At 41.6% G+C, this 12,431-nt stretch overlaps 1 protein-coding gene across 13 annotated transcripts in view; it reads left to right on the top strand.

Annotated features, from left to right (window-relative positions):
• Positions 1 to 12,431, top strand: part of R3HDM2 (R3H domain containing 2) — a 98,472-nt gene that overhangs the window by 67,451 nt on the left and 18,590 nt on the right. For 10 of the 13 annotated variants that reach the window (XM_006908938.3, XM_015587039.2, XM_015587040.2 and 7 more), the window contains 4 exons: positions 604 to 699; positions 3,531 to 3,562; positions 7,945 to 8,177; positions 10,064 to 10,230. In XM_006908938.3, coding sequence (XP_006909000.1) covers positions 604 to 699; positions 3,531 to 3,562; positions 7,945 to 8,177; positions 10,064 to 10,230 — 528 coding nt within the window. The remainder of the gene's footprint in view (positions 1 to 603; positions 700 to 3,530; positions 3,563 to 7,944; positions 8,178 to 10,063; positions 10,231 to 12,431) is intronic. The other 3 variants (XM_025044669.1, XM_006908941.3, XM_006908939.3) reach the window with 1 other exon arrangement.

The following is a 12,431-nucleotide window of genomic DNA, read 5'->3' as shown; positions in this document are numbered from 1 at the left end:
CCTTCCTCCAGGAGCTATAGTTAAGATTAGAAAAAATTTTTAAGTGTTGAGTTTAGCTTTGCCCTTGGGATTTCATTTCCAAGATCCTCTTTGCTGAGCTGCGTGTGACTTGGGTCTTCAGGCCATGGCATTAGTGACTAAAGAAGGGATAATATCAGGTGCTAGATCTATAAAACTCTTAATCTACCTTCAACTCTACTAAACCTGTTTCTTCTCCCTCCTTAGCTTCCTCCTAGCCCTTGCTTTCCCTCCAAAGCACTATTGTTTATTCCCTCAGCTATTCTCTTGACCCTCACTGATTGGAGAGTACCTGATTATTATAAGGAAGTAACCCCATCCTTATAGTTGTTGTTCTTGATACTCTGAGGGTGGGGGTGGGGAGATGGAGAGGCCCCAACCATCCAGGAAACCTGATCTCCCAAACTGCATGGTCAGATGTACCCAGTGAAACCTGTCCAACACTGGAAATTTTATTTATTTTTTTTCCTTTTTTTTTTTTTTGACGGCAACTGTAAACTCTCCCGGTTTCTCTTCCTTGCTGGTGTGCAGTGAGCTTGCAGTACGAGGAGAACTTAACTAGCTTAATTCTGCTCATCGATCTAGATCAGAGTTCCATTGCAGGATGGAAGGAGGAGCAAGTCAATAGAAGAGAGAGAGGAGGAATATCAAAGGGTCCGAGAGAGAATATTTGCCCGAGAGGTAAGTGTAGCTTCTGAGAGTTGTCGGCCCATAGCTTTTAGCTCTTAATCTTTGGATTGTGAATGGAATGAACCCTCCATAAATGTTTTGTTGTTGTTGTTTTAACCAAAATCAGCCAGACCCAGATTTGATCTCTAAAATTAAATGCGGTTTATTGGGAGCTATAGATTTTTAACATATTCTGCCATCTGGCATCTAAAGAGAACAAATGGAATGGCTGAATTTGGTGGATATGATTAGATTGAAAATAGAAATGGCTTTGGCAGGACTTAAGGAAGGGCTCTGAATCTTGCCTGTCAAACCCTCCTCCTGCTTACGCTCTTTCACTTACACAATCCATTTTAGGCATCTTTGATTCTAAGTGGAAGACTTAGTGTCCACACAGCCTGTACAGTCATCTTGTTTGGCCAACCTTGTTTTTAGGATGTTTTGGTGATTGTTAGAACACAGATCTGGCATCCATTCTCTGAGCTCCACATTCCACATGCACAGATGGTACCATTCACTAGTCGTCAAGTCTCTAGCTGAACAGAAAGCCTCTTTCTTCCTATGTTTCTTACCTTGCTTCTTAGGATAGGACTGGCTCCATGGGCCAAAAGGCAACGTGAATCATTTTAGGCAGCTTTATTCTTAAGAATTATGGCCTATATCAGATATACTCTGGTGACTTTGCCTACCAGACTGAAGAGAAATAATGGCAGAAATTCAGGAAAGACTATAGATAGGCAAGATAGGAACAAATCAGAAAATGTAGGATCCAGATAGCAGCACCATCTTACAGTCAAAGTAGCAAACAAAGGAGGAAGAGCCAGCCTTCCTTTATTGTCAAAAGATAGCCAGTTCTAATCAGTATATTTAGATGGACACCACTCTCCTCCCATTTCCCCACTCATCCCTCCATCAGCAAGACAGAAAATATATATCTTTTCATCATCGCCTAACTCAGTAAAACAATGTCTCCAGCTTTAAGAAAACTGAACTGTTTTATGAACCAGTTCCATTGTCTCAGGAGACCCAAGTGTTCCAAGGATCCTCACTTGAGACAGATATGTGACAAACCTTCTGGCTCAAAGGAAAAGGAATCTTTTTATCCTTCTGCTACATAGACTTACATTCTGAGTCAGAAAAATCCATCCTTCAGGTTGTCCAATCATAGCTAAAGAGGGTTCTCTAACCCTTACCTGCAAACCAGTTGGGTGGAATGAGAGGAAAGAGGTCATTTGTACATGGCTGTGGCCGTTGAAGACCCTAAATTATAGACAGAGCAGGTTAGTGATGATAGTAACAAACACTTACATAGTGCTTACTATCTTTCAGACACTCTTTGTAGCACTTTGCATAAATTATCTAATCCTCATACTATATTTATTTTCCTCATTTTATACATGTGGGACTGAGGCATAGAGAAGTTAAGTAACCTAAGATCACTTAATGAAAAAGCTGGTATTTGAATTCAGGCAGTCTGGCTCCAGAGTCCATACTCTTAACTGCTAAAGTAAACTACCTCTCAATAGCTTGCTCTTCTCTGAGCTCTTTAGATTAAGGAGTTCCAGTGAGATCATAGCATAGCTATATGTGATGTACATCTCTGCTTCACTGACACATGGAAATGACTGCCCCACCATGCCAGCCATTGGCAAAGCCACAGATATTCTGAAGGTACAAGCAACTTTTAATAGGGTATTGTGGCAAATTATGAACAGCACTGAAATGTATCTACCTACAACCATAACAAAGTCAAAGTTAGCTCTTCTCTCCTTATTTCTCCTGATTCCTAGTCTCTCAAGCCTCTACAAATATATGTATTCTTTGTTAAATCCTTGTGTATTTATCATTTTCATTTTAGTACTTCCTAACTCTTGCTGTGGTAGAGGCATCAGGAATCTCAGAAGGTCTAGACAAGGAAAAATGACCAAAGCCCACCATACTTTAAGATTCCCATATGGAGAGGAACCTGGCCAGTCAAAGGGAGATGATTAAGAATGGAGCTGTAGGTTGGGACAGAGAGGAGGAAGAGGCAGACCAGAAGAAGGGGAAATGGCAAGAAGGGTATTTGGATGGAAATGTTGCTGCCACAGACTTCTCTGGAGCCTGAGCTGCATTTGGGAAAACAGCCCCATAGAGGCTCTGCTCTGTGTGGAGCTTATTCTGCTCAGAAGCTGGACACTCTTGGTACCTTTTTCTAAGGCTTGGGAGTCCACCATAATGCTTACTTCACTCAGCTCAGTGGCTTTGTCAGGAAATGATCCCCAAAAGGAATATTTTTAGGCTTTTAATTTTCTCATTTTTTCTAGGCTCTGAAAAGTACCTGCTCCCCAAATTTCTTACTCTCCTTGGGTCTCAGGTCAGAATGTCATTCATTTTGGCCAGTGTAGAGGATAGAAATGGAATAATCATTGAGGATGATTTCCAAAAAAACTAAATTTCTTTCTCTTGTCTCCCTTTTCCCTACCTTTGAATGCATTCTTTAGGACCAAGCACACCAATTATTATGCTTAGCTTAATTCTAGAGAGAATAAATTTAGAGCAAAAAAGGAAATAATAGTTAGGTTAATACTTTCCTCTTCCTCCTTTCCATACTCCTACCTTTATCAACCTCTCTTTAAATACTCTGTGGGAAGGCTAAGAAAGCTGAATGCTCTTTCCTATTAAAGGTGAGAAGTCAAGTTGGGTGTGTGGGTGTGGGTCATCCTGTCCCTGCTCCCTCTCTCCCTGTTGGGGGGTGAGCTTGGTTTGAGGACTTTGGGTATTCATAGCATCATGGACACCCTTTTCGGTTATGCCATGCTGTTTTCTTATAAGTTATTTTCCGTTTTCTCCCCCTCACCTAGACTGGCCAGAACGGATATCTAAATGACATCAGGTTAGTACCACTTAGCATGTTCCCTGCTTCTCATTGAGCTTTGTCAGTGAGGTTAATATAATCCTGTAATGATGCTTTTCTTTGATGTTAACCAACAGACTCTCCAAAGAAGCCTTTTCTTCTAGCTCTCACAAGAGAAGGCAGATTTTTAGGTACCTCTGTGTAATCTATATCTCCCCTTGTTTTTATTTTGTTTTGTTTTGTTTTGCTGTAATCTTTTCAGCGGAGTGAGTTTGCTCCATGCATGGCTGCTTGTGGAATAATTCAACTTGTGGTATTTGCAACACTGGATATTTTTCCTAATTTAAAAAAAAGGCTCCTGCTTAGTGATTTTGTTTTTATTGTTGCTGATTTCATTTTAAGTCCTGGATAGGTGGTGAAGGGGACCAATCTGGGATAGGTACTGTTTCCTCCCAGAAATTTGCTAGAATTGGGCATTTTTGGAAGAATTCAGCATATCTTAAGGTAAAAGAATGGCTATCTTCTAGCTACCTTTTCTGAATCTATGGAAAGAGGTGAAGAGCCTTATCCCTGACTCAGCATAAGGAATGTTTTGTATCTTTAAGAAAGAATAGTACAAACATACATATAAAAAGACATGCAAACGCCTCTGTCTATGTAGTTTTCTCTTTTGAGATAATGACTTATTTAAGATGACTCATTTCTGAGGCCCCCACAAGGACCTCAGAAAGGACTTGTCTGCCTTAGGAGGGACTTAGATTATATACTTTATATGATTGTCCATGACTTGCTCTTAATGTTGGTGAAATCAGCTATATTAACTTCTCCAGTACCTAATAGTCTCCATTTTCCACAAAGCAGTCATGAGATTATCCCATTTATTTCTTGAGTCTCAGTCCCACCCCAGTGATTACACAAAGTAGTGATGAGAGAAGCACTACTTTAAGACCCTGTCCCGGCATCAACTCATTTAAGTATATTCTTCCCATTTACCATAAAAAACTATAGTGCACAGAAAGCCCTGAGTGTTTAATACTAGGATTCAGGTCTAACCCTCTCCAAAGAGTTTCTCTCTTTTTGAATCCTAAGCTTGATAGGACCTTATTAACTCAGATTAGTTAGAGCTCTCATTCCTACTTCAGTTGTCCCTTTCCTATTGCCCCATTGTCCTTTCTAAAGCTAATCAAGCTGTGGAGATTGGGCTAGTCAGAATTCCCGTTCTTGGAATAGAGGATTTATCTCCTTTTCCATATCTCTGAACTTTTTTTCCTAGATTTTCTCACCCTAAGGTCCATCTGAAAACCTCACACAGAGAGGGCTTTATGTTGGTGGTTGCAGTCATGATAGAGTCCCCTTAAAAAAAAAAAAAAAAAAAAAATTCCTGTCCTATATTGTACATTTCGGAGTCAAATCATCTCAGAATACCTATAATAAACAGGAGTTGTAAACTAACTTCTACGTGTGACTTAATGCACAGTGCTTTACAATTGTCAAAGTATACTGTATCTGATTCAGTTCTCTCAATGTTTTGATTTGGTAGGCTGGTTTACACGTAAAAAAACAGAAGCAGAGAGATTAAGTGGCCAACCCAAGTTTTCATGGCTGTTAGTACTAAAACTGGGACTGACTCTTTGTCCAGTGTACTTTTCATCACATCACACCAGCTCTCTACAAACATCATCCCTTCCTCTCTGAGTAGTGTTCCATTTGGAGCCCTAATTCAGATTCACTGCTAGGAATGATGTCCTTATTAGTGCTGTGGAGCATCAGACTATATCAAACTGTGCAGATAATAGCTTGAAAGATCTAGTGAGCAGGTGCAGCGCTGTCCTATCTAGACCTTTTATGCTGCTGCTTTCCATACTGGGTTTTGATTAAACATCTAGGTCATTTTAATGCAGCTCCATGGACTCTTAAAGGGTAACTTCTTCCTCTATTTGGGTACTAGTCAAGAACTCTAATGATTAGAAGCTGATCTTCTATAACTGCTTTATACCTTTCTTCCCAAGTTTGTGAAACAACCACCCTATACCAGATTCCCTCAACTACAATTGGCAATAACTGCGACAACTCAGTTCTTTGGAAGATTCTACTCTACTGATAAATACGCCAGTGAGGGTTACTGATATTTATTGCCACCTCTGCCACAGACCTCCCTACCCATTCCGCAGACCCAGTAACCGTGCTTTTAACCAGCACTAATCTACTTGTAAAAACTAAGTTGGTTCTGATTTCACAGAAGTATGAAGTGTGAATGTTCTCTGTCTTTCACCCGCATCTCTCAAACACACACCCAGCCCAATCCTGTGCTCAGAGTTGAGTCTGGTAGTCTTCCCTAACTACCTTATTTTAGTGAAGTGGAAAAAGGCATGACTAGAGATTGGGTTTAGTTGTAGAAAAGGAAAACTGATCTCTTTCCTGGTCAAGACTCAACTTAGGTTCCCTACCTCTCAGGGATGTAGTATAACCCAGATTAATCAGAAGATCATCAGACAAGCCACAGCTTCAATACTTGATCATCACTGTCTTAGGGAAACTGGATGAGTACAGCTGCTACTTTGGCTCAAGCTTCCCAGGGTGTTTGGTTTAACATTGACTCATTCACTGTCCTCTGGTAGAAAGAGAAAGTAAATGGCAGAATTGTCCTAATAAATAGTAGAGTGTTTGATTTAGGTGTAAAAGGCCATTAGGATTCGTCTTGTAAAATTCAAGCTCTAATGTCTAATTAGCAGCCTCATCCATTGCCACTGCTGTATCCCCTTACCACCCATCCCCGCCCGCCCCCGCCTCCACACCTTTACCAAGTCTTCTCAGTAGACTTGCCTTTGTCCATTGAGACAGAGCTGCTGGTTCTCACTTGAGATCTGGTTCTGTTCATGGAGAGTCCCTGATTTATACTTCTTTCTTGTTTCCCATTCTACTTTTGACATCCCTAAGAAAAAGGGGTAAAGTCTTGGAGAAACAGGAATATTTTCTAGCCCTCTATTCTAACTATATAGAGAGAAGCTTTGAGGTTATATATGTATCTACTTGGAATTCAGAGAAGAATTAACATGTCCCTAAACAGCTGTGCCAGTGTGTTCTTAGCCCACTATGATTGGCTTGGCTAAAAACTAAAATAGTGACCCTAGCATATATTTTGCCCATCTTCTCTATAGTACCTTCAGAGCAGATATTCTAGTAAAGAAAGGTATTTCTTTATTACCTCCTTAAGGAAAATATCTTCTTTTATTAGAATGACTCTGAGCCTAGTGTCTTTGAAGCTACAGAGATTGGGATGGGGTTTTCTATTTGCTTTAGGTGGAATGGTAGTAAAAAGAAGGGAGCCCAAGCTATCATGAGTTTTTCTCAATTGCTCCTCAGTATACATACCAAAATCTTTGCAATTCTTGTTATTTGGTTTCCTTAGATCATTGGTTGTTGGAGTTGAGGGATGTGAAAGGAAAATTCCCGGTTCTTGGTTGCTTACTGATTAAGAAACAGTAAGAGCTCAAGACTTAGGGCTTTTAGGCCAACCCCATCTATCTTTAAGGAGTACAGCTATCTGTAATCACAGGCAATGATTATGGCATCAGCATAACCCTGATATTTCTAAAGCAGAATAAGAGAGGATGAATCCCTTTTCTCTATAGGCTTGTGCCTTGCCTAGAGTAAGAGGGTTATTAATATGGAGACAACTAGGCACAGTCCGCCCACTACTGCTTGCCATCCAGGGTCCCAAGGGCATATTTGCTTGATCATGCCGAGGACTTCAGCCCTTAGAGACCCTGGAACAAACTGTTCCCAGATACCAATACAGAACTTCCACAAAAACAGGTTAGATCAAATCTGGACTGTAAGACTGAGTTTCCGGAGTGCCCATTTAGCCCACTATACTCCTCTTCCCACCCCTGGAACAGTGGCCATAAGTAGCACCTCTGCTGGTTAGACATATATTATGTGGAAGACCTGTTGTGGGATTTATCCATGTTATTGGCTACTACTGCCTTCTAGCACTAGTAACATCCAAGAGTCCTTTGTTTTAAGGACTCCCAGAAGGAGCTGGTACTCCTCTGCTCCCCACTATTTCCTGCATGTGTGGAATCCCTGCAGTGGGGCGTTGGGAGGAAGAGACCACAGCCAATCTCAGCATCATGTATGTGGTTTCCCATCCACCTCTGGTCTGATGTATTGAATTAGTTGCCAGTGCACTGTCTTCCAGATTTGCCTCTGTGCTCTTTGTTACTGTACTGGTTTTTGTTCTGTCTGTTCTCATCAAGTCTTGGTTGGCCAGCCAACTAACAAGAAGTCAGTGTTCATCCTTCTCCCACCCCCAACCCTCACCCCTTCTTTGTTAATTGAAAGAATAGAAATGAACTCTCTCCTAGCCCTTCTACAGAAGTGGTAGGTGGGGAGTGCTCTGACCACTATGGTCTCCGCAGGGGGAACCGTGAAGGGCTGAGCCGTACCTCAAGCAGCCGCCAGAGCAGCACAGACAGCGAACTCAAATCCCTGGAGCCACGGCCTTGGAGCAGCACAGACTCTGACGGCTCTGTCCGGAGCATGCGCCCCCCCGTCACCAAAGCCAGCAGCTTCAGCGGAATCTCTATCCTCACCCGGGGTGACAGCATTGGGAACAGCAAAGGTGGCAGTGCAGGAAGGATCTCCAGGCCAGGTACTAAAGCTTCTCACCTTCCGTGTCATGCCCATCATTTCTTGCTTGTCTTTTGTAAAACATCACTGATACTTAACTTTTAATGAAACACTTGTCCCAGTCTAGCGTTCTGGAAACCTAACACAGCCAGCTTAAGCAGAAATTTTATTTCTTGAATTCAGTCATTTTGAGTCCCCTTTCTGATTTCCTTTCAAATCTTCTTTTCTAATTGGAAAAAAACTGGGATTAGATTATTTTATCTGATTTCCAACTGAGGTGTGACATCTCTATCAGCCTAGGCTCAGGTTATATATGAAGATGGGAATGATAGCTGCTTTAATTCTGTGACCTCTGAAATTATAAAGAGGGTTCATAGAGCAGTGGGAACCCTTATAGTTTAGCTACATGTGATTAATTGGTAGCAGCCAATAGACTAGAACTTCAAGTGGTACTGTTGTGGCTGCTTCTCTGGAGCTTAGTCACTGAGAAGGAGCATATATTCCACATGCCAGGTCTGTAACTACCCTTTAGCTCTCTTGATCTGCTGTGTAATCTCCATCTATTCCTGTTGCACTCTTAGCAGAGGGACATTTAGCTCTTTATACAAAGTAGACCTCTATTTCACCATCCTCCTGCCTTTGAAGAATTGTTTGACTCTCATCCCAGAAGATCCGTTGATCTAGTCCTCAGAAAACGTCAGTGGTGGTGAAGATTTTGTCTCTGACTATTGGGTCTCTGCTGCCTTTCCCTGTTACCTCCTTTATCTTCTTTTAATTATGACATTAGCTCCCAAACTGGTTTCCCTGCTCCATCTTTAGCCCTTTATAGAGCCAGTTTACCAATCTATAACATAGATCTAGTCAAGTCTTTCCTCTCTTAAAAAATTCATGTTTCTACATTTCCCACATAATAAAATCCAGATTACTTAATATAGCCAAACTTCCCGACTCCAGTGTGCAATCTCAGTCTCATTTTCAGATAGTTATCCTCCTCTAGCCCTCCATCCATTTCTTGAATATGACATTAGCTTTGTCCTCTCTCAGTCTGACAAGCCTTCTATTCATCCTTCAAACCTGTCTCTCCTGCCACTTCTTTAAACCCTTCCCCCTAACCCTTCCAGGAATTATTGCTTCCTCATCTTTAGTTTTATATAGCTTTGTTCATATCACTGATGTACCCCTTTTCCTTATCAGATTATAATCACTGTGTGGATGTTCATCTTTTGTCAGAAGATCCTGTGCTGCCTAAGAGCAAGGACTGTGTTCCCTTCACCTTTTTGTCCTCAGTTCATTATACAATGCTTAGAATATAGTTGATATTCAGTATGAGTATTTTGTGTGAATGCACACATGACTTGGAGAGCTTGGAAATGGGGAAAATAGTTGAATGAAGTTTGTGTGTATTTGTATGCACAGGCATGTGGAATATATGCTCCTTCTCAGAAGAGGCAAGGTTGCCTTCTCAGCAATTTTTGTGATACTGCAAATTGAGAAGAAATCAAAGAGAAGACCCAGCTCTAAGGGACTAGGAATCTGTATTTTCCCAGGAAGCAAACATTCATTCATGTTTTCAGCTATCTAATCATGATGGAGAGACTCTATGCACTTCAGGGGAGGCGGCATAACAGCCTCACATTTTGTTCCAATTCCAAAACTGAACATTGAGAGTCAAGATGACTACTGTTTCTAGGGAGCAGAAACCTACTAAGATGAGGACTCCCATCAGCAGGGCAGCTGAAATGCCTCCATGCTAATACGTGGATCTTCCTAAGACATTTGGGGAAATGAACAGAAGGAGGGTGAAGAGAAACATCACGGAAAAACTAGAGCCCTGCAGCTGGGCCCTCCAGGGGTGGTATGTTTATGACTTGTGCTCATAACTCTTGGTGGGTTTCCTCTTTGCCTTAGGTATGGCACTAGGTGCCCCAGAAGTGTGCAACCAGGTCACCTCATCCCAGTCTGTCCGGGGCCTTCTCCCTTGTACTGCCCAGCAGCAACAGCAGCAGCAGCAACTTCCTGTTCTTCCACCCACGCCTCAGCAACAGCCATCCTTGAATAATCACATGATCTCACAGGTGAGTCATCACTCAGTGCCAGAGCCCCCTCTGCTCTGAATCAGGCAAGCTCAGGAAGTAGTCATGTCTCTTGTTCTGTGGGTGGCAGGAAAGATCTGTTTTTGGAGGCATGGCACTCTCTCCCCCATTTCTCATTCGTTAGTTGTGGGGAAAAAAGAGTAAGGGTGAAGGTTTGACCAAAGTGCTCTTAGTAGAGTCAGTCTGGGAGTGTTTTGTTTTACATTTCTTCCTCTGCCTCCTGAGAATTGTCGATGGGATCTTTTACCCCATTCCACATTTCTGCTGTCCCCCATCTTCCTCTACACCTTTGTAATTAGCAAGGTGATTTTGCTCATTATATCCATATTTGGTGAAAAGATCACAGTTCTCACCATACTCTGACTGAATATATTCATGTGACTGTAGACCTATAAATAGACATTTATGTTTGTAGGGGTTGGGAGGAGAGGAAGTAACACTCAAGACCCCTGCCATACCTATGCCATAAGGCACAAAACCAAATAATGCTCCCCTGTCCTCAGTCTACAGGGTCTAACCTAGCACTATACTCCCTGTTGTCTTTGTTTCTCATGCCATCCCTTGGCTATGTGCCAAGCTCTTTTTTCCTTCTGTTTATGGACAGGTAGATGTTGATACCAGCTAGAATGTGAGTGAAGTTTTCCTTAGGTTGGAGACAAGTCATCAGCATAAGAATCAGATCCCATTCTAAATGGAACCTCAGTGTTTTAGGTTTAAAAGTCTCCTTAATACCCTGAGGAGAAGGGCTTGGAGATTTTCATTTATTCTTTTCTTCCATGAGTAGAGCTCTTCATGAACAGAGCATATGCTTTATCCTGAAGTATTCTCTGGTGGCCAGGAAGCCCATGCATCTGTGCTCTTTTCTGCTGCAGTTTAAGTTCTTGTCTCATCTCCCAGGCTCCCTCATCTCCCTGCTTAGTTAGTTCTGCTTGGCCTCAGATGTATCTCTTCCATAGGTTCAAGAAGCAAGTCTCAAGCACCCTAGAAACTGAAATCTAGAGTGAAAAGACCCAGAATGGTCCAGTACCTCACAATTCAAATATTCTGAAGTGAAGCTAAAATAAAGAATAGTGAAGATCTAGGAAACCCTGCTTTGTATCTTAATGTAACCCATATGCATATCATTCCAGTCCTTCATCTCAGTCCCTATATCAGTTTCTTTATAGTCCTGACTTACTTTCTTTTTCTACCACCATCTGTTTCATTAAATCTCATTCGTTTCAGCTTACCTCTCTATACTGAAACATAACGTGTGCTTTTCCTTGTCTGTGTCTTAACTGAGGCCTCTAAGTGGGTAAACTCTCTGCTTCTCCTTCTTGCTATCTCCTATTATGTTTCTGTGAGTGTATGTTTCACTTTTCTAAGACTCCGGTATTTTTTTGAGTTTCCTAAAATGTGTGTATTTTAATAGTCTTGCTCCCTTTTCTCCCTTTTAGTCTTCCATCTGCCTCTTCCTTCTATCCACATCTAGAAACAGACAATAGGAGTGGGATAGGAATAATGAGATAAATAACCTTTTGGGACTGAAAAAAAATTAGAATGTCCAGTTGGCTGGCCCTAAATCTCAAACTTTTACTCAGATTCTGTTCCTGCTTCTGCATCATGAGGGTCAGTGAGTCATCTGTTGGTATTGACTGATCTTCAGGAAGCATGATGCTAGATTAGACCCTGTAATTAGGGACAGGGGAGTATTATTTGTTAGAGAGATCTCTGCTCCTTCTGAAATTTATTTTTGAGGTTAGTAGTGATCACAAACTCCAAACCAGTCTTACCCTGATTAAGTTTTGGTGTCCCTAAAGCACTTACAGTAGCTGCTAATATACTACCACCATCCCACTATACGTAGTTCCTTTTTGCTTCCTCTCCACTTTTTCTCCTCCTCTCTGTATCCCTTTCTTCCTCTTCCTACTACCTGTTTGTTTCATTCTTCTTTTCTCTTTCTCCCTGTCTCTTAGTGCTGCTGGCTCTCCAAACTCAAGTTACTGAGCCCCCGAATACTAACTATTCAGTTTCTTAAATGGTACATAACAGGGTAGGGATGAAGGAAATGACAACATACACCCACCACTGTGCTTACTGTAAAGGTTTTCCTTTGGAAGAGAAACTGAGAAAAGGTAGTTAGTTACCTTTTGCTCTGTAGCAACAGGCATTTGCCCCAGGCATGGGGACAGTGCTGGCTAAAC

This window comes from Pteropus alecto, unplaced genomic scaffold (assembly GCF_000325575.1).
Source record: "Pteropus alecto unplaced genomic scaffold, ASM32557v1 scaffold433, whole genome shotgun sequence".
Classification (NCBI taxonomy): Eukaryota; Metazoa; Chordata; class Mammalia; order Chiroptera; family Pteropodidae; genus Pteropus; species Pteropus alecto.
This window is presented reverse-complemented; position numbering and strand designations above follow the sequence as displayed.